The 23,307-nt window shown below is 35.0% G+C and overlaps 1 protein-coding gene across 2 annotated transcripts in view; it reads left to right on the forward strand.

The window, feature by feature from the left end:
• The window catches only part of LOC117912870 (isopentenyl phosphate kinase), a 42,762-nt gene extending 20,006 nt beyond the window's left edge, over nucleotides 1–22,756 (forward strand). For both annotated transcript variants that reach the window (XM_034827640.1, XM_034827648.1), the window contains exons 5-12: nucleotides 1,143–1,204; nucleotides 1,377–1,433; nucleotides 6,601–6,636; nucleotides 6,723–6,800; nucleotides 7,884–7,950; nucleotides 8,049–8,111; nucleotides 22,088–22,191; nucleotides 22,265–22,756. In XM_034827640.1, coding sequence (XP_034683531.1) covers nucleotides 1,143–1,204; nucleotides 1,377–1,433; nucleotides 6,601–6,636; nucleotides 6,723–6,800; nucleotides 7,884–7,950; nucleotides 8,049–8,111; nucleotides 22,088–22,191; nucleotides 22,265–22,363 — 566 coding nt within the window. In that variant the 3' untranslated portion in view covers nucleotides 22,364–22,756. The remainder of the gene's footprint in view (nucleotides 1–1,142; nucleotides 1,205–1,376; nucleotides 1,434–6,600; nucleotides 6,637–6,722; nucleotides 6,801–7,883; nucleotides 7,951–8,048; nucleotides 8,112–22,087; nucleotides 22,192–22,264) is intronic.
• The last annotated feature ends 551 nt before the right edge of the window (nucleotides 22,757–23,307 follow it).

Raw genomic sequence — 23,307 nt, forward strand, 5'->3', positions numbered from 1 at the left:
TGACTGCGTTTAAGCCATCCCGATTTGATCTCGTGACTGCTTCTACATATGATTTCGCCGGAGTAAGTTTTCCGACAGTCCTTACCTCCTGCAAATCTGTCCTTCTACCAACTATCTCTTCCATTTGACGTACCATCTCCGCCATAGCCTTCCATCCTCTTTTATCTCTCCTTCCTCTCGGTAAGAAGATGTAATACCATTTTCGTTCCAAATCCATAACCCCCAACCTTAGGAAACCACTCGATCTGTTGAAACCCCGAACCAATGAAAACCGTTTGCCTCTATCTTTCCACTCCTTTTCCCATCTCCCTTCTTTCTCGTCTCGTATACAATGATTTAAACCCTCCTTAAAGAGCCCTAAGCTTTCCAGCCCTAATCGAACCCATGACTCTACCCCCCGCTTCTTCTCCACGATGTGAATCTGGCTTTTCCCTTTCTTAACCTCCAGGGCAAGCTCGAAGGTCTTGGATTCCACCGTGAAGCTTCGCGTCCGGCTCGCCTTGCCGTTCTCATCGTCGTCGCCGGCGCACGCGCTCTCACGCTCCCTCGCTCCCACTCTCTCTCTCTCGTCCTCTCTCTCTCTCTCTCCCATGACCTATGATTGATGTTTGAATTAGGAAAGAAATGTACAAAGATCTGCCAGGCCTTGGGCCTCCCCTTTCCCGTTTCATATTATAGTTCACTTGATATTATGTTCCAACAATTTTCCAACAGAAAAACTGAATTTGTGATCCCTTCCTTTTTTTCCAACAATGGTTTTGGATAGCACTTCTTGGGATGCTTATTTTTTATTTTCACAGGCCAGAGGTTCTTATTTTCACATTAGAACGGTACAATATGCCCCCAAGTTGCTTCAAGCTGATGAACTCATAACTTACTTCAGTTTGACCAAATTTTATGTTGACTTGGGATTTTTCAAATTGGGGAACCATGCCTTCTGCTCCAAAATTTTATGAACATGTGTTTTTTCACTTCTGTATATGGCTTTTCAATTTTCTTGAAAACGCTTAAGTCACCTGTTGGAAATTAGGATTAGCTGTCCCCATTGAGTGTTAATTATGGCTAGTCCCACTTTTTATCATTACCATATGTCTGAGAAGTATATATAATAACCATAACATAGTTTTATGCTGTTCTTGCAGAGGGTATTCCTTCAATTGGGATGTCTCCATTTTCATGTGGATGGTTGACTTGTGAAAGAAATGTGAGCATCCTGAAACTGTGTTTGTTAGATCATAAGCTTCAATTATGAAGACTTATTCTTTATTTCTTCTTTCTTTCTCTTCATTTATTTTCTGTGGGGGAGCATGCAGCTCTTGCCTTTTCTTTTTATCCAAAACATCAAAAGCTTGAAAGCTTCATTCAAATCCCTGCAGGTAGCCTCAGCTGATGTGTCCATGGTGGCAAAGGCTATTGACTCAGGTTTTGTACCTGTAAGTTTGAATCCTTTAATGTGTAACAAGACTTGGAATTTGGATATTTTATACAAGTTTTTGTTCCTTTGTATATTTTAGGATAACAAATCAAGTGGGTTGGGTCGGGTTGACAGTTAATGCAGGCTCAACCCATACATGGAACTCTTTTGCCCAAGCCTAACCCAATCCGAGGTTCTCAAACCCAACCCAAGGCAATTTTTTAAAACTTGGTTTCAAATCGGGTTAGGCTCAAGTTAGTAAATATATATTCAGATTGGACAGTTTAATAAGCATTTTATAAACTTCATATCCATTTTCCTGAGTATTTTACAAACTATATTTAATGAATAAAAAACTATTAGTAATATTCATCTCACTAGAATTGTAGATCCTTTGCCAATCAACATATCATGTAAATTTATAACGTTCATTTACTTAATCAATCTAATAGTTACAACCTATGCCACAATAAGTAAAATGAATCAAAAGCTATAAAATAAAAATAGAACAAAAACAAAATAACACAAAAGGCCATCACATAAGATTAGATGACATTTTCAACAATTTTCAATTCAGTAATCAAATTAAGAGTAGAAGTCATCTTCATGTTTCAAAATTAAATTTCAATTCTTAATCAATCATTTAAACAACTCATCAAAATTAAAAGAAATAGTGGTTTATTTAATATGTTGTTCAAAGTAATTGAAAAGTTCATTACTAATCTTTCACAAAATAGTAAAAATACATCTAAAAATAAAATCATAAAAATAAATTAATTGTTCATCATACTAAAATAACCAAAATCTTTATTGAAACATGAATCCTCAATTTTGTATTAATTGTTCATCACACTAAAATAACCAAAATCTTTATTAAAACATGAATCCTCAATTTTGTATCATTCCCTAACATTTAAAAGAACAAATATCTCTTAATATAGATGAAATGGATATGAGTATGATACTATTAAATAATGTATATATATATATATATACATATTTACATATATATATTGGTGGGTGGGGATGGAATTCTCGGGCTTTGCTAGTTTTGTTTTGGCCTCAAACCTTAAAGCTCTGAAGGTGCTTCTGAAAAAATGGAATCAAGAGGTGTTTGGTAATGTCTCGATAAGGAAGGAGGAGGCTTTTAAGTAGATAGGTTTTTGGAATGCGAAGGAAAGGGAAGGTGTTTTATCTTTAGCCGAGGCAAAAGCTAGAAATTCTGCAAAGGAGGAGTTTAAAAAATGGGCTCTAATGGAAGAAGTTTCTTGGAGACAAAAATCAAGAGAAATATGGCTAAAGGAAGGGGATAGAAACTCTAAGTTTTTTCATAAGATGGCTAATGCTCATAGAAGGAAAAACTTCATTGCCAAGATTAAAGTGAATGGGGAATGGATTATAGGTGACAGGGAGCTGAGAGAGGGAATAGTGGGGGGTTTTAAATCTCTTTTCTTTGAGGAAGAGGGCTAGAGGCCTAGTATTGAAGGGTTATCTTTTGAGATGTTGGAAGAAGAGGAGGTGACGAGTTTAGAGGGAATTTTCTTGGAGGAGGAGGTGCTGGCAGCATTGTTGGAACTGAATGGTGACAAAGCTCTAGGCCTAGATGGCTTTTCAATGGCTTTTTGGCATTTTAGTTGGGAATTTGTGAAATTCGATGTGCTGAATTTTTTTAATGAGTTCCATGAACATGGCGGATTTGTTCGAAACCTTAATACGACCTTTTTGGTTTTGATTCCAAAGAAGAAAGGGGCTGTTAACCTCAAGGATTTTAGGCTGATAAGTTTGGTGGGGAGTCTCTATAAGTGGATGACAAAAGTACTGGTCAATAGGTTGAAGAAAGTAATGGGAAGGATGATTTCTGACTTTCAAAATGCCTTTGTGGAGAGAAGACAAATTTTGGATGCAGTGTTGATAGCAAATGAGGCAATTGATTTAGTGCTAAAGAAGAAAGGTAGTGGTTTAATATGCAAACTTGACATTGAAAAGGCTTAAGACCATGTCAATTGGGATTTCTTGGTAGCAATCCTTGCTAAAATGGGGTTTGGACACAAATGGATAAAGTGGTGTATTTCTTCTCCAAGCTTTTCTATTTTAATAAATGGAACCCCCTCCGGTTTTTTTCAAAGCTCTAAGGGTTTGAGACAAGGGGACCCAATTTCTCCCTACTTGTTTGTGATCGCTATGGAAACCCTTAGTAGGTTGATTTTGAAAGCTCAGGAGGGTGGTTTCATTTCGGGATTTACGATTGGGGAAAGAGGGGGTGATGGAGAGGAAATCTCTCATCTCTTTTTTGCTAATGATACTATTATTTTTTGTAAGGCCTCTCAACAGCAAGTTACCCACTTGTGTTGGTTGCTTATGTGGTTTGAAGCCATGTCGAGGCTAAAAATCAATTTGGAGAAGAGTGAGGTGATCCTAATAGGGGAGGTGGACTTGTTAGAAGAGTTGGCCTGTGAAATTGGATGTAAGGTGGGAAAGCTACCTTCTTTTTACCTAGGGCTCCCCTTAGGGGCCTCTCATAAGTTTGTGGCAGTGTGGGACGGCGTGGAAGAACGTTTTCAGAGGAGGCTTTTGTTATGGAAGAGACACTATCTTTCAAAAGGGGGAAGACTCACTCTACTTCAGAGCACTCTACCCAGCTTGCCAATCTATTTTATGTCCTTATTCACTATCCCTAGATTGGTAAAATTGAGGTTGGAGAAGATTTAGAAGGATTTTTTTAAGGGGAGGAGGGGCTTTAGAGAAGAAAGTACATCTAGTCAAGTGGTCAACTGTTTGTAAGGCAAAGTTAAAAGGAGGACTTGGGGTTTAGTCTCTTTTGTTGTTCAACAAGGCTCTCTTTTGTAAATGGTGTTGGCGTTTTGCAAGTGAAGGGGGTTCTTTATGGAAGAAAATCATAAAGGGAAAGCTTGGGGAGGAGGAAGAGGGGTGAAGGTCAAGAGTGGTGAAAGATTCCTTTGGTGTTAGGGTATGGAAAGAGATTTAGAAGCATTGGGAGCTTTTTAAGTCTATGATTTCCTTTGCGGTGGGTAAAGGGAGGAGGATAAAGTTTTGGAAAGATAGGTGGTGTAGTGAGGAGCCTTTATGTGAGATTTTTCCATCCTTATTTGCCTTATCTAATTCCAAAGAAGCTTGGCTAGTTGATCTATGGGAGCATAGAGGAGAAGGTGGCAATTGGAATTTCCGTTTTGTTAGAAACCTAAATGATTGGGAGTTGGGTGCCATGGAGCGCTTCCTTTTGTTACTTCAAGGACATTTAGTGAAAAGGAACAAGAGGATAAAGTGGTTTGGAAGGGTGGGAGCAAAGGGGTCTTCTCTGTTAAGGGCCTTTATTTTGTGTTAAAGACTGGTGGTACAACCCTTTTCCCTTTAAAAATAGTGTGGAACCCTTGGATTCCTTAAAAGGTGAGTTTCTTAACTTGGGAGGCTTGTTGGGGAAATGTTTTGGCTTTGGATCAGCTTCAAGGAAGGGGATGGACCTTGGTCAACAGATGTGCTTTATGCAAAGTGGAGTTAGAGACCATGGATCATATCCTTCTTCATTGTGTCAAGGCAAGGTTATTATGGCAGCTAGTGTTCTCCATTTTTGGTGTTCGGTGGGTTATTTCTGAGATAGGGAAACCCTCCTAGGGTGGAATGTGACTTTTATTGAGAAAAGGCGCATTAAGGCTTGGAGAGCAGCCCCTACTTGCATTTTTTGGACACTTTGGAAGGGAAGAAATAAGAGATTTTTTGATAGTGAGGAATTATCGGATCAAAGGCTAAAAAGTTTGTTCCTAAACAATTTCTCTATGTGGGTTAGGGTGTATATAGGTGGGGGATATATGAATTTGATTGATTTCATAGAGTGGTTGGGCATGGGGTGAGGGAGGGAGTATTTTTTTGTACCCTCCTTTCTACTTTTTGCTTGTTTTACTTGTATACGACCTGTATGCTCTTAAGCTCTTTTTGCACTTTTTTTTTAATACATTCTCTTACTTATCAAAAAATAAAATAAAATAATTTTACATACATATTTATTTATATTTTAAATTTTTTATAAATATATAATCAGGTTCAAGCTAGGCTTGGGTTGTCCGAGCCCCTAACCTAAGTCCCATCTAAATTTAATTTGGGTTGGCATTTTGTTGCTTGAGCTTGACCCGGTTTTTAGATTAAGTTCTCAAACTCCTAAAAAATTTGGTTGGGTTGGGTTGAATCCACCCAAGTTGCAATCCTAAAATATTTTCCCTTCAATGCAATGCAAGTGTTCAAATTGATATATGTTACGATGAACTACAAATTGAAGTCTTTTGTCTCTATATCTTTCATATTTTATCCCTGAAGTTGTATATATTTTCTGTTTACTGAAATAATATGAAATTTAAGGACACTTTCCTACAGTCACTCCTAGCTTTGAACTCATTTTTCTTTTTCCCATGTCTCTTGCTTTTCAAATGGAAAGTCATCTAAGATATAGAACAGCCTGGAAAGTATTTCTCTATATAAACTTATGAAAATCTGGTACTTGGATAAATAATAGAGCTATTCTTTACTATTAAAAATTTTTTACATAAGGAATGCTGCAAACTGAAGATGATATGATTTTCGAGTTGAAGATGGAAACAGCCTGCATATTAGATTGATCTTTTAACTCCCAAGGAAAGAATAAACCTTGTCTGGGCAAAAAATTTCTGAGCTTTATAAATAGCTAAACAGCATACTTGATTAAGTTCAGTGTAGATAGCATTCCAGCAGCCCTGCACCTGTTAGAGTGGATTCCAGTTTTAAAAGAATCCATTGGCTGAATGTTGAGTTATCGTAACCTTTTTTATGCTCACTGGTTGTAGAAGGAACACTCTTAGAACAAGAACCAGATATCTTTGGAAGGCCTAGTGATAGAATAGACCATTTGTTAGTTGGTATGTTGAACCACTAGCTAGGTATATTTCTTGCATGAAATTCCAGATAAGAGATTGCTTGTGTTTGAAACAAAGACATTATGTTCTGAATCTTCTGATTCAATTTATGGTAGAATTCAAGGATTCATCTCTAAAATTTTCCTTGAATATGCAATGAAATATATATAGGACATTGAGAAATGAAGTTGGTTTTTAACATTTTATTTTTTATAGCATTAACATTTAATGATATAGAGAACTGTATATAAAATGGGTAAAAACGTTGATTTTTATTACCTTTTCTAGGTTCTGCATGGAGATGCGGTCCTAGATGAAGCTCAGGTATGATTTATCCTGTTAAAGTTTAGTCAGGTGTCATTGTTAATTTGCATTGGCTTGAACTTAAATCACCTTATTTATTTGGTCAGGACTGCACCATATTGAGTGGAGATGTAATCATTCGTCATCTTGCAGCACAACTAAAGCCTGAATATGTTGTTTTTCTTGTATCCACTATCTATGGAATAGATCTTGTTCATGATTTTGTATGTTGGATGCAGGCATATGAGTTACTGCCCTAATTTAAATGTTCATTAGCGAGCATATTAAGCTCAATGTAGCAAACATGCATGCTGCATATCATCAAATTTAAGTATTAAATTTAGAAAACTCATTTGACATACAACTTAATGTCCTAGATGATGAAATAATGAACTTTATGTAAGTGCTGATGTAATTTTTCAAGTGTAAAATTTCTTTGTGTACCACTAGATCTGGATGGTTCTCAGATGAGTTAAAAGTATTACATCCATTTCATTTTTTTCCTACCTGGTCAAAATAATATTTGTCTGAAAATAACTGATTCCAACGATCTGACAGCCTGGTACTTGTCTCTTAACCAACACTCCAAAGTGCTGATGGAGACAATCTCTAATTCCTCTCAATTTAAAGCCTTGTTTGGGATAGCATTTAACTTGCATTTAGGAAAAGAAGAAGTAGAACTAAAAGTACTTGTTATTGCATTGGATTGAATTTCATGCTTCAAAATTAGATTTTAAAAATGCTTCTACAAAATATAAATGTTTTTTAAAAATTTAATTATGTAAAAATTTGCTTCCAGCATCATGTTTGAGGAAAAACATGAGTTTCCCTACTTGTCCAGCATTTAGATGAATCATGTTAGGAATTGCGAGCCCTATGTTTGAGAGTTCCATCCAAACAGTCATAAAAATTGCATTTGCCTTCAAATGTTACATTTAGCATTTGAGAAACATTCTTGAACAAGGCTTCACTTACAATGGAAGAAAACAAAGTGAAAAATAAATGCCCAAAGGCGAGTTGGAGGTTATTTTGCTTCTAAGAAACCATATTTATCATAAGTAGATTTGCAGAAATATAACTATTTCCCTTGTATGATTACATCAATGTCTTAAAAACTTAACCTTTTTTCCCAAATTTGCTATCTTAGAAAAATCCCATATTCCAAGCCTAAAATCTGACACTTCAATTTAAACTACCTTCCTTATCTGTTACATGTGAAAGGTCATTCTATTTATGTTATGTTGTTATCCAATATTATCTGGATTAAGACAGATGTTCTTGGGGTATATGACCGTCCGCCAACAGAACCTAATGCAGTACTTTTAAGGGAAATTGGTGAGTGCATGGTGCACTGATGATACTATTGTGCATTTGGATTTGATTTGTTAGATTGGACCTGCATAACTGATTTTTTTATTTTTTTACTATAACAGCTGTGAGCGAAGATGGGAGCTGGTCTGTAGTTAAACCAACACTGAAGGAGATGAATAAGCAAGGTTAGTGAAGAACACCAGAGCTTTTATTTATCACAATTTATTTGTGGCATATTTGGCCATTTGAAAACTATAGCTTTGTCATTCTACATCTGGCCCTTTACTTCTTGTTTTATTTTGAATCATTAAGCTAAGTCCAAAGAGATCGTTCACTAATCATTGTGCAACTTTGCATAATTCCTAAAATGCCCTTTGCACATAAGTGAACTTAGAACCAATCCAATACTCATAAATTATGCCATTAAGGAATATGAGTTTGAGTGGGGACCACTAACACCCATAGGACAATATTGGTTCCCTTAGAATTCAATTTTGAAGTTGACTCAAAATCCCACTCTAGTACTTTATGTAATTACAGCAAGACAAGGTTCTTGGGTTTGTGACCTATTATCCACTATATTTAGTTTCCTTATGAATTGATGTCCTTAATCTAACAAAGTGAATGCTATCAACCTCGCAATATTATTTCTACCATCCTTGAGTTACAAATCTTTTTATTGTATGATCAATTGACCTATTATAGTTCACAAAGAACTTATGTCAAGTTCCCACTTTAGAATTACTATGGCCATGGTTTACTTGAACACACTTCTTTAGGATCACCTTAAGGGACACATTGTCTTAAGCTTCATGAGACATTATGGTGCCTTTATTGAGAATATTTGTAGCTATCAGTCTACATCAAAGAGTGACCCAATTCATAGGAAATATATGATTACTTTAAGATTTCACCCATAGGTTAAAAGCCATTATAAACTTTAGCATAAAATCAATATTTTCTCAAGGTTGAGAGACCATAGTATAATAGTTTGATGAAGTCATGACTGCTTGATAGCCTTATGTCATGACTTATTGTAGTTCCTATTAAATGTGGAACACACATATTAGTGCACTTACTATAGGAAACCTATCCTAATGACCAATATCAGTCATTCCTATAATTAGGAGGTAGTGCACTATATTTTTACATCGATTGTCTAATTCCACAAATTGGCTATGAATAAATCATCCATTTGCAAGGAATCCATGACTTGGATTTTTCGTGCAATTCTTTATGCACCAAATCCATGTACAATGCAAAAGATATCATGTCAGAATCCTTAATGATGTAATGGATGGAATAGGATAGATAAAAGTGAAGCTGAAATATATTAAATAAATAATGAATCTGAATTTGTTACATAATGTTATGCTTTTAAGGGATTTATCGTAATAATCTCCCACTACCCTTAAAGCATAATGTTATCAAAGCAAAACATGTACGCATCTGATACCTATTGTCATGGACTTAGGTTTCTCATAAGCTCACGTGTGGCACTGAGACAACTTCAAGACACTTGACGTAGCCAAGTCAACCTCCCCTCGTACTTAGCTAGCTAGGTTGAGTTAGACACATGACTTGGGAGCTAAGAGAATTGAAGGCAACACTTAAAGGGAAGGAAGCTTTTATTGCACATAGGATGCTTACAATGGCTAAATGCTCTCACTTACTTGGTTAGGAGGTGCTTTGGGTGGTGCCTTGGCCAAATGAGGCTCTCACCTATTTATAGGCACCTTGGGAGCTCTCTAGAACCCATAAAGGGTCTCCACTATCCTAGAATTCTTTATACGAAGACTATTTATAAGTATTTACAAGGCTTGTCTAGAACTCTCTAGAATATCCCACATGCTTCTCTTGTCTTCCACTTATGTAGAAATGTGTGGACATCTCCACATCTCTTCATAACCTTTCGTACTCCTCCACTACTGTAGATGACTCCAAGGTTCTAGAAGCTTCCCTCTCACCTATATAAGCTTAGGGGAGGGTCATTTGAGCAGATTGTGATACGTAGAAATTGAAATCAAATTCTTTCTAGACTTGTGAACCTAAAGATAATCTTTGAGTTCTAGAAGACAATTCTCATCTAGATAAAGATAACATTTCCTATTGTTTGCACAACAATTCTCACTTCAAAAGATAGAGCCAAGTACATCTCCCCATCATTGAATCTTCTCCTTAGCTGAAACCCCTATAAAGAATTACAAATATGGTCGGTGCCCTTGGAATCTATCCACCTTGAGTTTGTGGAATCTACCACTAAACATGATTCAACTAAAAGCGAATGATACATATCTTGCTTTTTCTTTAGAAACTCTGGGCACTCCTTTTTATAGTGACCTTTCTTTCCACAAAGGAATCACTTGCTCTTCCCTTTGCTCTTCTTGCCTTTAGCCTTGGAATTTTCCCTTTTATTTTGTGGCCTCAATATTGTTATTCTTCTTGCTAGAAGAACCTGAAGAATCCTTGACTGTATGAACGTCCTTCTGGTCCTTGAGAATCACTCTAGTCATTTAGAGTTCCCTCATCAGTTCAGGTAAGTTCATTACTAACTTATGCATAGTATAGTTGAGCTTGATTTGCTTGAAAGAGGCCATATCTACTTGCGTTTCCCCATTGATTTCAGCTCCAAAGATCTCCATCTCGTTAAAGAGCTTGATCATATGGATCATTTGATCTCTAATAAGAGTTCCTTATGACATCTTAGCGTTCATAATAGTCTTCAAGGCTGTCTATTTAGCTGACCAACCCTTATCACCAAACATCTCATACAAATTGAGGAGAATATCATAAGCTATTGGTGTAGACATGTGTTAATGTTGCAACACATTATCCAAAGAACCAAGTATGATACACTTGGCTTCTTGATACACCTTGTGTGGACCCGCATTGTTCACATGCGTTCTTACTCGTTGACAAGACTCGTTTTTTAAAGTGAAAAATTATTTTTGTTAAAAATTGGAGTCGCCATTTATTTTATTTTATTTTAAAAGAGAAAATAAAATAAGAAAGAAAAACCCTAAAAAATGTGACTCTTAAGAGTTTTGGAACATCTTGTCTTTGAAAAACCTGAGTTTAGGTTCAGGGATCAGGTTACCTATTGAGAAGGTACCTCAAAGAGGTAACACCCCTCCAAGCCCTAAAGAGGTCTCTACCGGCTAAGTTAAGCTACCGGCTAAGTCAAGGGAAATGTGACAATTAATCAGTTGATTATAGATACCTAGATAGGTTAAGGTGATTTCAAAATGGAGACCCTGCTATAGGTGTACCAGGGAGTACGCTTCTCCTTACATGACAAGTGCGAAACCACGTTATTGGGAGAAGCATGCCAAACAAGAAAGTCAAATCACAATCATAAAGAAGAGGATAGTGTGCGTACCTGAACAACAACTTAAGTGCCATCACAAGACATTGAAGTTCGTTCTAACAACAAGATATATAACATGCAACATGCATTTTATCTCATTCAAATAATCAAGTAACAAACAAAACATACAAAACAATAGCATATATCCAAATTTGCACACTCAAAGTTTGCATGCTTGCATAATTAAAGGGAAAAAAGGTGTGAGAGACGTATCTGGATAGAATGCATAACTTACAGTGTGCTTACACGTGATGAAATAGGGTTAGAACAATTTATGATAATAAATAACTATGATGCAAAACACTAATATATATAACATTTGTATAACTTAAAAAAGGGCAAGATTCCAAAGGAATATCATCTATCACCTAGGACATACATACAAGCTCATTGTTAAATTTAAACTAATACTCAAAATAGCTATAAGTATTAGAATTAGTGACTAAGACAAAAACATGCAGCAAGGGGCAAAATAGTTGCATTCACATGAAAAATCGTGAACAAATATCTAAAAACATTATTTTGTCATGGGAAAAATCAAACAACATTCTCATCATGTCTATATTACAATACCAAAGCCAAGATCAAGCAAAGATATATCAATTAACTCAAGATTAAAAGATAAGTTAAAGGTTGTACAAAATTTCTAGCATGCTGTCAGAACAAAAGCTTTCACAAAACAATTGCTAAAAATAAAGTAAAATATCTAGAATGAGAATTTAATTACAAAAAAATTCAGGGAACTTCTCCTATGTGTCTAAATGATCATCCAATTGGCCGAATAATTTAATAAAGCTCCATTTAATCCCAGTTTACAAAAACATCTGAGAAAGTCCAGAACATGGCATTATTCAATAACATGCATAAACTGATTTTTTAAACTAACATAGAAGTGCTAAAAAATCATACAAAAAATCAAGAAACATGTTTAGAATGTCTGTTTTACAAGAAAAATAAAGACAAAGTCAGAAGACACACGGATCAATGTTAAAAACAATAAAAAAACCCCTTTATTCAAAATTAGGGCAATGTAGTGAGTGCAAAAGGGAGAAATTATATCTTTCAATTGGAAAAACTATTTTCAATATTTCATGTGTCTAAAAGCAATTTCAAGAAGTCTAGAATCAAGTAAAAATATCAAATAAAATTTACAAGGTCATCTAGCAATTTAGTTTTACAAAAAACATTTCGAGTGTCTAGAATTGGGTGAAAACAAAACCCCTAAAAGACTCATTTATATCTTCCATTTTAGAATTGATTTTTAATTCAAAAAAAGTACTAAATTCACGTTCAAGATGTTTACAATATCATAAAATTGTTGGAAAAATTTTAAAATTATCAAAACGAATTTTAAAACTAAAGGGTTAGTAACTAAATGGAAAGTGACAACAAGGATGAGTTTTGAAAAATTATTTCATATAGGAGTTCCATCAAGTCCCCATTCAATATTCATAAGTTTATCCTGTGTATTCCCATTAGCTTGGGAGCACAAGTTCAAACCTATGTGACCAAAAACAAAGTTTGGAAAACCAGGAAGAAGGAATGCAACTTGGATAAAACTGAGTTGCATATTTTTAAAAGAAAATATGACCAAAAACAAAGTTTGGAAAACCAGGAAGAAGGAATGCAACTTAGATAAAACTGAGTTGCATATTTTTAAAAGAAAATGAGATCTTTGCCCTAAAACCTAGAATGAATTTTTTTTTTAAATTTTTTAAATGATTCAAATTCTTTTGAAAATGATTTTAGGAAAGCAAAAAGAACCATGTGATTTGATAAACCCAAAACATTGGATACGAATTGAAGATTTTTAACTTAAAAAGGTTTTGAAAACAAGAGAAATATCACCTTGGATCTCCTTTTTGGCCACCTTTCATTTAAGATCAAGGAGCCATATCTATGATGGATAAAATTCATTTTTGACTAAAGAAAAAGAACTTTTTTATTTGACTCAAAACAATTATCTTATTTGGACCAACCAAAATTTAAAAACAAATAGATAAAATTCGATTAAAACAATTATTATTCACATTAACTAAAATTGTAATGCGAATAAATAAGATTCAATCAAGATGACTACTAATGAACTCAAACCACGAATTAAATATTATGGAGTCAATAAAAAAGATAACCAAAATTCCGAAAATAATTAAACTAGGATAGGGTTTAATCGAAGACAAAAATAATGAACTCTACATATAAATTACATACCATGGAACCTCTAACTAAAATTCCTTAAGGCAATTAAATTGAGGCAGAATTTAATCAATGATAAAACTAGTGAACTCAACAAATAAATTACATATCATGGAACTTCAAAATAATAACTAAAATTTCCAAAAGACAATTAAACTGAGATAGAATTTAATCAAACAACAAAACTAGAAGAAGGAATTTAATTACATGGGATTGATTAACTAAGAAACTGAAATGACAAGAATATAATAACATAAAATCAATTTAACTAAGAAACTAGAATTCTAAACACTCAAGAACTAAATGGGATTTAATAAAATAAAAATAAAAAAGAAAAATAAACTTATCAACTTGAAAACTCAAATACAATGACATGGAATTAATTAGGCTAAGAAACTAAAGTTCTAAAAACACATGCTCGGAATTTAGAAACCAAAACTAGACAAAATTCAAATTTTCTTTATTTATTACAATGAATCGAAATCAAAATTGACATGAAATATGAGATGAAAAATAATAAGTTCTGTCTATTAGATTGACTATACACAGTTTATATAGGAGATTACAAGAGAAGAAATAGGAAACAAGAGACATAATAGAAAACTAACTTATTCCTAAATCATAAAACTATCTATTTACAGAAATAGGAAATTAATAAAACTATCTATTTATAGAAATAGGAAATTAACATAATAGGAAAATAATTCTCCTATTCTATTTACAATTCAACAAAAACTAAACTAATTTCAAACTTTTTTAATTTAATCAAGCGAATTAAAAACTAAAACTAAATAAAACCAAACCTTTTGAATTAATGTAATGAATCAAAATTAAATTAAACAACGTTCCAACTTACCTTGCTGGACAATGTGCATGGGCTGTGGAATCTTCAAAGTTGCAGGCTGTGCCCTTGAAGAATGATTTGAAGTGGTGGATTTGGAGGTTTTTTTTTTTTTCAAAATTGTGGGTTCGTTCCCACTCACGGATGGTGTATGGAAGCTTTCCAATGGTGCCCTCCTCATGGAAGCCCACAGAGACCTGCTGTGTGCGGGATCTCATGCCCATATAAAGTAGATGGTGTGTCCCTTTAATGGAATAGTGGGCTGCTGCTAGTATCCCTCCAAAGTGGCAGCTTGTGGAGAATATCCGAAGAATAGGTAACAAAGAAACCCAAATCCAAGAATCCCACTTCCGGCCGGCTGTGTGTGCTGCTCTCCTCATGTGTCAGTGCTTTTTCAAATAATAGTGCAGCCCATGGAGCATTGCAGTCGTGTGTGTGGATCCTTCTTCTTCGGTGGCAGTCCGCACGTGTCGTTCTTCTTGGGTGGCAGTGTTTGTGTCATCCCTCCCAAAGAAAATTCTAGCATGTGTATCTCTCTAAAGAATTCTGGTTTATGGTGCTGTAGATTTTAAGTGGCAGATTGTCACTTTCCAATGGTGGTTCTCTCCCCTCCCTCTTTTTGAAAAATTCTGGTGCTCTCCCCAAAAGTCCCCTCCAAAAATCCGATTCTGAATGTCTTCAGCCTGCTGTGTCCGCTGCTGTCCCGCCTTCCCCCAATGCACTATGTCGTCCTTTTTTTTTTCTATGGCTCCATGGTGCGTGCCGCCCATAGATCTTTCAACATGGCAACCTTCTTAAATGGAATGCATGGTTGTCCCTCAAAATTCCAGTGTATTTTCTTCTTAAGGTAAGTCAATGGCAGCCTTGGTCTTCCTGGAGGAGTCCTCTCTCAAAATTCCGTATATCCTCCATTAGAAAAGGATCTTTTAAATTTCAAAACTCCCACTTTTTCTCTTGATCTTCCCTTCAAATATCTCTATCTATTGTGGACTAAGAGAGTCTTCCCAAAAGAAAATACAAAACTAATTTGTGCATATCACGGAAGGATTACCTTTTTCAAAAACTTCTTAATCACCATATTTAACTCTCCAAAGGTGATCTTCAATAACGCCCAAAAGAGTTTCTTTCCTTCTCAAAGTCTTAAAAGAATCAACTCTTCCTTATCCATTGAAAAATAAGTGATTGATAATAATAAAAATAAATAAATAAAAGTCACGCAAGCCATGTAAGTCATGCAACCACACAAGTCACACTAAGAATGCCTAATAGACCAAGGTGAAACTAAGTGAGCCTAAGTGACCTAGGTGGACCTAATGAGTCTTAATGGGCTTAGGGGTGTCCAAATCGGCTTAAGTAACCTAAATGGACCTAAGGTGGTGCCTAATGGGCTAAGGTGAACCTAGGTGGGCCAAGTGTGCCTAGGTGCAACTAATTGGGTCTAGTTGTGCCTAAAATGGGTTGAGGTGGACCTAAAAGGTGCTCAAGTGACCTAAGGTGATCAAGACAGTGCCTTAGTGACCTAAGGTGATCAGAATAGTACCTAAGTGACCTAAGGTGATTAGGACAATGTGCCTAAGTTACCTACAGTGAAGTGTAATATGCCTAGGTGATCTATGGTGGGCATAAATGTGCCCTAAGTGAATCTAGGTGAAGTGTAATGTGCCTAAGTGACCTAGGGTGAGCCTAAGTGACCTAAGGTGAGTGTGTGTAATCTAGAAGGTGCCTAGGTGTGCCTAAGAAGTGTTTAAGTGAACCTAAGTGATTTAGGATGCATCTAAGTGACCTAAAATGTATACCTAAGTAGGCTTAAGTATGCTATCCTGAAGGTGTACCTAAGTAAGCTATCCTAAAAAAGGAAAGAAAAAACCTAAGTCTAAATCAGGGCTGCCAAGGGTCACAATGAGGGGCCAAATGAATCCCTCGACTAGAGTCTCCAAAGTGGCTTGAAAGATAAGCTGTACGAGTAGAGTGGGATACCAAGGAACTACTATGGAATACTGAAAGATCAGCTAATTGGGCATGTGCTAAGGGGACAAAATGGAGGGTCTACACCTTGTGCTAAGTATGATATGTGTTCCTCTCCTCTTGTGCAGAATGTTCATTAGGGGCACTAGGAGCAAAACTATCCTAGCACTCCACCAATCTAGTTGCAACCTCTTTCCTTCGAAAGAGCAGCACCCCATATGCCACACCCTTTCAGCGTCATTAGCTTTCTCAAAATCAAACAAAATCAGAGCATGACCCAACAACAACAAATGAAGGTTTCCAATCAAACTCCATTTGATACTAGCCCAAGATTTTAGAGAACCTAACTCTAAAGCCTCATCTCCAAAATTCCCATCTACTTATAAGACAATGCTTCAAACACTCCGGGTTACTCTGTAAATCCTCCCTACTGCATTGGTTCCAAATTGCATCACCCACTTTAGTACATTACATAATTAATATAGGGATAAACGTTCTACTATAGCTTTGTTATTTTTTTTGATAAAAAAAGAAAAAGAAAAAAAAGAAAAAGAATCTATGCAGGATATACAACTAAAAGACTTTTTATTGAATTCTACTTCTACTACAGAACACCCAGTAGTCCTTTAAATAGAGATATCAAGGCAACTGAAATATTAAAAAAAACAAGAAAGATAATCTTATCTCAACAAAATATTTATTTGAACAAATAACAGAAAAAAGGATAAATTGGAAATCTCCTCTGCTAAATTTGAATTTGAATGACCTTAAAAAATTCGGCAATCTAAATTACTTATCCATTGTCCTCCTTAATTCAAATGTTCTTGACATCCAAGTAGACTCCTTGATCTGGAGTATTTTTCCACTGGAAGTACTTTTGTGAAGGTGTCTGCAATCTGGTCTTCTGTATTACAAAACTTTATTTCTTCCTTTGCCACAAAATCTTGAATAAAATGATGTCAAAGATCAAAATGGTTGCTTCTCCCATGAAAATTCAATTTTTATTTTTATTTATTTTTTATTTTTTATTTATTTTTTTGTCACTGCAATGGTAGAGTTACAATGCAAGGTTGTTGGTTTATCTTGTTTCTCTTTCAGATCACATAGAAATCTCCTAAGCCACATCACTTGATATGCTTCACTATTTGTTACAATATACTCTGCTTCTGAACTTAATAAGGCAATTAATAGTTGCTTGCTTGTTGCCCATGAAATGTCACCTGAACCAAGACAGAGCAAATCCCAAAGTGCTTTTCCGGTCATCTGTACAGCTAATGTCAATTTAAAATTATTAACATGGTGATACCTGATCAAAGTTAAGAGTACCACTTGTTTATCTCAGAACCCTTTTCACTACACCAAGATGATGCTTACTTGGGCTTGGATAAATGTTGAAAGCCAGATAATTGCAAACATTATGTCAAGCCTTAAGTGAGATAAATCAGTCCTCCCACCAAATTTCTATACTCCTTTGGATCTGTTTTCAACATCATCATCAACCAGAAGCTTTTCATTTATGTTCATAGGGTCCTTGTTGGATTATAGTTCAGCATGGGAAGTCTTTTCAACAAGTCATGGACATAGTTTTCTTGTCACAAAGAAGTTCCATGAGTCTTGGATAATTTCAATACCTAAAAAATAATGCAAAAGACCCAAGTTTGTCATTTCAAAATTTCTCATCATATTTTGCTTAAATTTTTTAATTAAACTCTGAGCATTTATGGTAATTATCATATCATCAACATAGATACATTCGCTGAGAATCAGTACCTTGGGACTTCACATATAATGTACTTTCACGCTCACTTCTCTTGATGTTATTATCTAAAAATTATTTATCAATCTTACTGTACCATGCTCTGAGAGCCTATTTGAGCCCATAAAGTGCTTTTTCCAACTATAAACTTTTTCCTCCATCCCTTTAACCTCAAAGTCAAGAGGTTTCTCATCATACGCCTTCTCTGATAATAATTCATTTAGGAATGCTAATTTGACATCAAATTGGTAAACCTATCATTTCTTTTGAGCTGCCAAAACTAACACTTCTTATGGGGTCAATCCTTGCTACTGGTGAAAATGTTTCAAAAAAATCAATTCCAAGAATTTGTGCATACCCCTTTGCAACTAATCGAGCTTTGTGGCTTTAGAGAATTCCATTGGAATTAAACTTGGACTTGTAGATCCACTTAAGCCCAATCGCTTCCTTCCCAATAGGTAGATCAACCAACTTCCATGTCTTGTTTCTTTCAATTGCATTGGTTTCATCTCTCATTACTGCCTTCCATTCTGGTTTTGGCATTACATCTTCAAACGTTGTTGGTTTAAATGCAGTAAGAGCAAAGTTGCTAGATTGATAAATTTCAGCTAGACTTCTGAATTTTCTTGGAGTGAATTCTGACTGTTTTTTTGAACTTGAAGCTGAATCAAGGGGCTTCTTAACTGCAAAAGATTCCACTGCAACACTATCCCAATTTAACATATCATTTTCATTAAAAATCACATTTGGAACAACAAGCAATTAATCTTTCTCAGGATTCCTCTTTGTTTCTTCACTACAACCAATGAAAATGTACTTTTTGCTTTTATCATCCGTTTTTTCTGTTTTTTCAAATAGGAACATGTGCCTAAGCAGTGGAAGCTAATACTTTTAGATGACTCACATTGGGTGTTCTACCATACCATGCTTCATATGGAGTCTTTGCTTCAATAGCCTTGTTAGTGAAACAATTCAAAAAATATACTGCAGTTGACATATTCAACCCAGAATTTTTGAGGAAGATTCTTCTCTTTTAACATACACCTTGCAGCTTCTACTATGCTTCAATTTTTTTCTTTTTGCAAATCCATTTTTCTGTGGAGTAAAATTTGTTGTGAAGTCTATGAATTCCTACATTTTTTCAAACCTTGAATAATTGTGCGGAGGTGAATTCAATACCACAGTCAGTTCATAAGCTCTTTTAAGACATTGCCACTTTGTTTCTCAACATAGGCTTTAAACTGGTAAAATATTGACAATGCTTCTGATTTTCATTTCAGAAAGTAGACCCAAGTCATTTGAGAATAGTCATCCACAAATGTAAAAAAAAAAAAAGATACTTCTATCTGTGGAGGTTGTACTCATAGGACCATAGATGTCTAAATGTGAAAATACCAAGGGTTCATTTATTGTCTAACTTTTTCCTACTTGAAAGGTTATGTGATGTTGCTTACCATATGCATAACCTTCAAAAATCTCACCATTCTTATAAATAGGAGGCAAACCAGCGACCATTGATTTTCTATGCATCAAACTCAACCCATGAAATTTAATTGTCCATACCTCTTGTGCCATAGCCATGATTCATCATATGAACTTACACTGAAAACACTGAGGTTAAGATCAGAAAATTCTAGAGGAAACATTTCATTTTCAATCATTGTTACAAATAATGATAATTTCTAGTTCCCTTTATCATATATCATGCATCTTGCTTCATTAAAAATAGCATAGAATCCCTTCTTGATTAGTTGTCCCAAACTTGTCAAATTTTGAGCCAAGCTCGGTAAATACGTAGTATCATGAAGAGTTTTCTTACCAAACAGGATGTCAATAGTAACAACTCCCTTACTGTGAACTTGGACTTTTTGTTATCCTCCATGCAAACCTGAGATCTCATAGATTCATCAAGTTTTAACAAGATCATTTTGTCACCTGCTGTATGGTTACTACATCCACTGTCAAGTACTAAACACTTTTGTAGTGGCAGTGGGGCAAGAAATATACAATTTTTTTACATTCAACTTTCATCATCAACCTTTTCTTCATGAAAATTTGCATTATTTTTAGATTTATACCAACATTCAATTTTTGTATGCCTATAATTTTGCAAATGGAGCAACACGGAACATTTGGATCCTAATTTTTATGCCAGTAATCTTTTTCAACATGACCTTTCCTTTTACAATTATAGCATGTGAGGAGACTGCCATTACCTCCATTGAAGTGCTTCTCACCAGTTCTCATTGAATTGCGTTTGGTTTTCACTTTGCTCATTATTTTCCAAGCCATGATTTTTCCCTCTGCAATGATGCTTCCGTCTTGATGAATTCTGCGTTGTCTTCCTCCATTGGTGCCCTTTTTAAAATCAGCCCTGGATTGGAAAGCTTACTCATCTCGGGTTTCAAGAAACCTGTTCAATCTTTCTTCATGCATTTTAAAGAACCATAATTATACTAAATCTTGGATTTCTCAATTGCAGAAACTACGCCATTAAACTTGGGATTTAAACAACTCAACACTTTTTCCACTTTTTGACCCGACAAATTTTCACCCAAAGACCTTATCTAATTTATAATAGAAGTAACTCTAGAAAGATAATCTTCTATTGACTTAGATTTTTTTGTCAGCAAGGTTACGTAGAGTTTGCAATCTTAAGTTGATTACCTGATCTGATCCTTTATATTTATTTGTCAGCAATTCCAATATTCTTTTGTGGTACTTGCACCCATAATTCTTGGAAAATTGTATCATCCCTGGCCTGCTGAATGTAAAAATAGAGCCCAAATGTATTTCCCTTCAATGTTTTTCTTCAGGCAGTGATTAGCTTATCTTCCGTATCATATTCCATATAACCATTCTCCACTAATAGCCATAAGCTGAGAGATAAATAGGGTTTTGTTTGGTAACTGTTTTTTAAAACAATTTTATGTTCTTTAGAACAAAAAATAGAAAAACATATTTGACAACCAGAAAAAAAAAAAAAAGTGTTTTCATGGAACTTCTTTTAATTGTTTTAAGTTGTTTTCATTTGTTTTTTTAGAGTTTTTTTTTTAAAAAATAATTATTCAAGTATGGAGAATGACTAAAAATAAAGCATTACATATAAAAAGCATTTTTAAAACATTTTTAAAAATGTAGAAAACAAGTTAAAGAATATTTCAAGTTCTAAAGAAATTTTTTTTTCTACAAAACATTAAAGAACAATTTTGAAAAGCCATTCTCAAAAATTGTTTTTCAGAACTGTTTTCGAGAACATCTCCCAAAACAAAGCCTAGAACTCTCATTTTAATGTTGTAGCACTAATAAATTTCACTTTTGAAAACGGGAATAGTTGGCTTAGCTATAGAGTCACCAATGGCAGTCATTGTTTTTTGAACGTTACCTTTATAGAGAAACTACTTCAATTCCAAGATTTGCTTCAATCCAACAAGAGGAACTACTTCAATTCAAAGTTTTGCTTCAATCCAATAAGAGGAACCTGTGGCTGTTGTCTTTTCTGAATGATAAACCAAAGGATGATTATATATAGGATAGACAACTAGAAGACATTTTATGAATTTGACCTCTGTTGCAGAACACCCAACAGTCCTTTAAATAGAAATGTTCAAGCAACTAATATATTCAAAGATCAAGAAAAGACAACCTTATCTCAACAAAATTTATTTGAGAAAGTATAAAATTGGAAATCCCCTCTCCTAAATTTGAATTTGAATGTTCTTTTAAGACATTGCAATTTGAATTACTTATCCAAGAAACCTTAAAATGCCTACTTGGATGTTGTTGAATCTTTAGCTCAAAATAAGAGGGTAGGGATATGGATGGTGCTCATGCCATCCTAGAAGTAGAACTGCTATAATTACTGCCATTCTGGCATATTGTTAAGGGCACTCCCATGTGTGTGTGTGAGAGAGAGAACTCAATTTAACAGTCTATATTCACTGTTTCCTTTTTAAAGATGAATCAGCATCAGCATTGGGATTAAATTATTTTCTGCTGCTTTAGACTGTAACACCTTATTTGATATGGTCAACAGTTGAGATAACCGTAGCAGCCCATGATACAACTGGAGGAATGGCAACCAAGATATGGGAAGCTGCAATGATTGCTAAACTTGGAATTGATGTCTACATTGTGAAGGTTGGTGCTCAGAAAGTAAATCTGCTTCTATTGTTTCATCTTAGAGTTGATAGCACATTTTCGCTGGATGCAGGCAGCCACAGACGACTCTCTTAGGGCCCTGAGAGGGGAACTTAAAGGCAACAACGTTCCTGAGGAGTGGCTTGGGACTGTCATCAGATTGTTGAGATAGAAAATCTGGCCGGCTGGATGTGCTTCTGTGCGTCATGCTCCTTTCTTAGTTATTATGATGAGCTCCTGTTTGATCCTGAAAAAGGATGAAATTGGTTGTTATTTTTATTGTATGAAGGATCTCAGACATACGATACTCCTGAAGTGGTTTGCCCCAGAAATTCAAGGGACCTTTGCTGGGATTGCCGATGCATTTCTTCCTTTTAACTGCTGTTCCCATCCCCCTTAACGGTCATCTCGTAATCAAGGGTCTAACCTACAAGTGACCATTTTTCTTGGTATTTTATTTGATGATAAAGTCTTGAGGAATGTAGTTTAACCATGCTCTTTAACCTGCGAGAAGCTGAAGCACACTATTACTCTCACAATCAGCTCGATTCCTTTTTTGGTCTCACTTTCAACACTTACACCTTTTTCTTTATCTATTTCAAGAAGCAATGGTCATCATGATACTAAAATGCACTTGTGCGAGGTGTGGGTTTAAATTACTGGGTTTTTTTTTTTCTTTTTACCAAATTATTTGAAGAAAAATACCTTTTAATTTAGAAATATTTGAGTCAAATAGATGATTTAATTTCTATTTTTGGAAAAATAATTTCTATTTATTGAAAATAGTAACTATAACCTCAATTTGACATTTTTTTTTTCTTGATCCTTTTGTTTTCCTAAAAGCCCTTGGATGTAAAATAAGGATAAAATAAAAATTGATGAAAGATATTTTTATCCAAAAAAAACTTATATTTTATGATACAAATATTTCATCCTTCTTAATCAAACGATCCTTTAATTTATCATCGTAGCTTAATATGCTTATGGCATCAGGTGATATTGTGTCAGTTCCCTTCCAAAAACTGCTCTCTCAAGTAGCTGATCCTAAAGCTGTCGCATTTTGTTTGCAGTTGGCTGCGATCCCCATTCCTAAGATGGAAGACGGTATATCTTGTT

Source organism: Vitis riparia, chromosome 1 (assembly GCF_004353265.1).
Source record: "Vitis riparia cultivar Riparia Gloire de Montpellier isolate 1030 chromosome 1, EGFV_Vit.rip_1.0, whole genome shotgun sequence".
Lineage (NCBI taxonomy): Eukaryota > Viridiplantae > Streptophyta > Magnoliopsida > Vitales > Vitaceae > Vitis > Vitis riparia.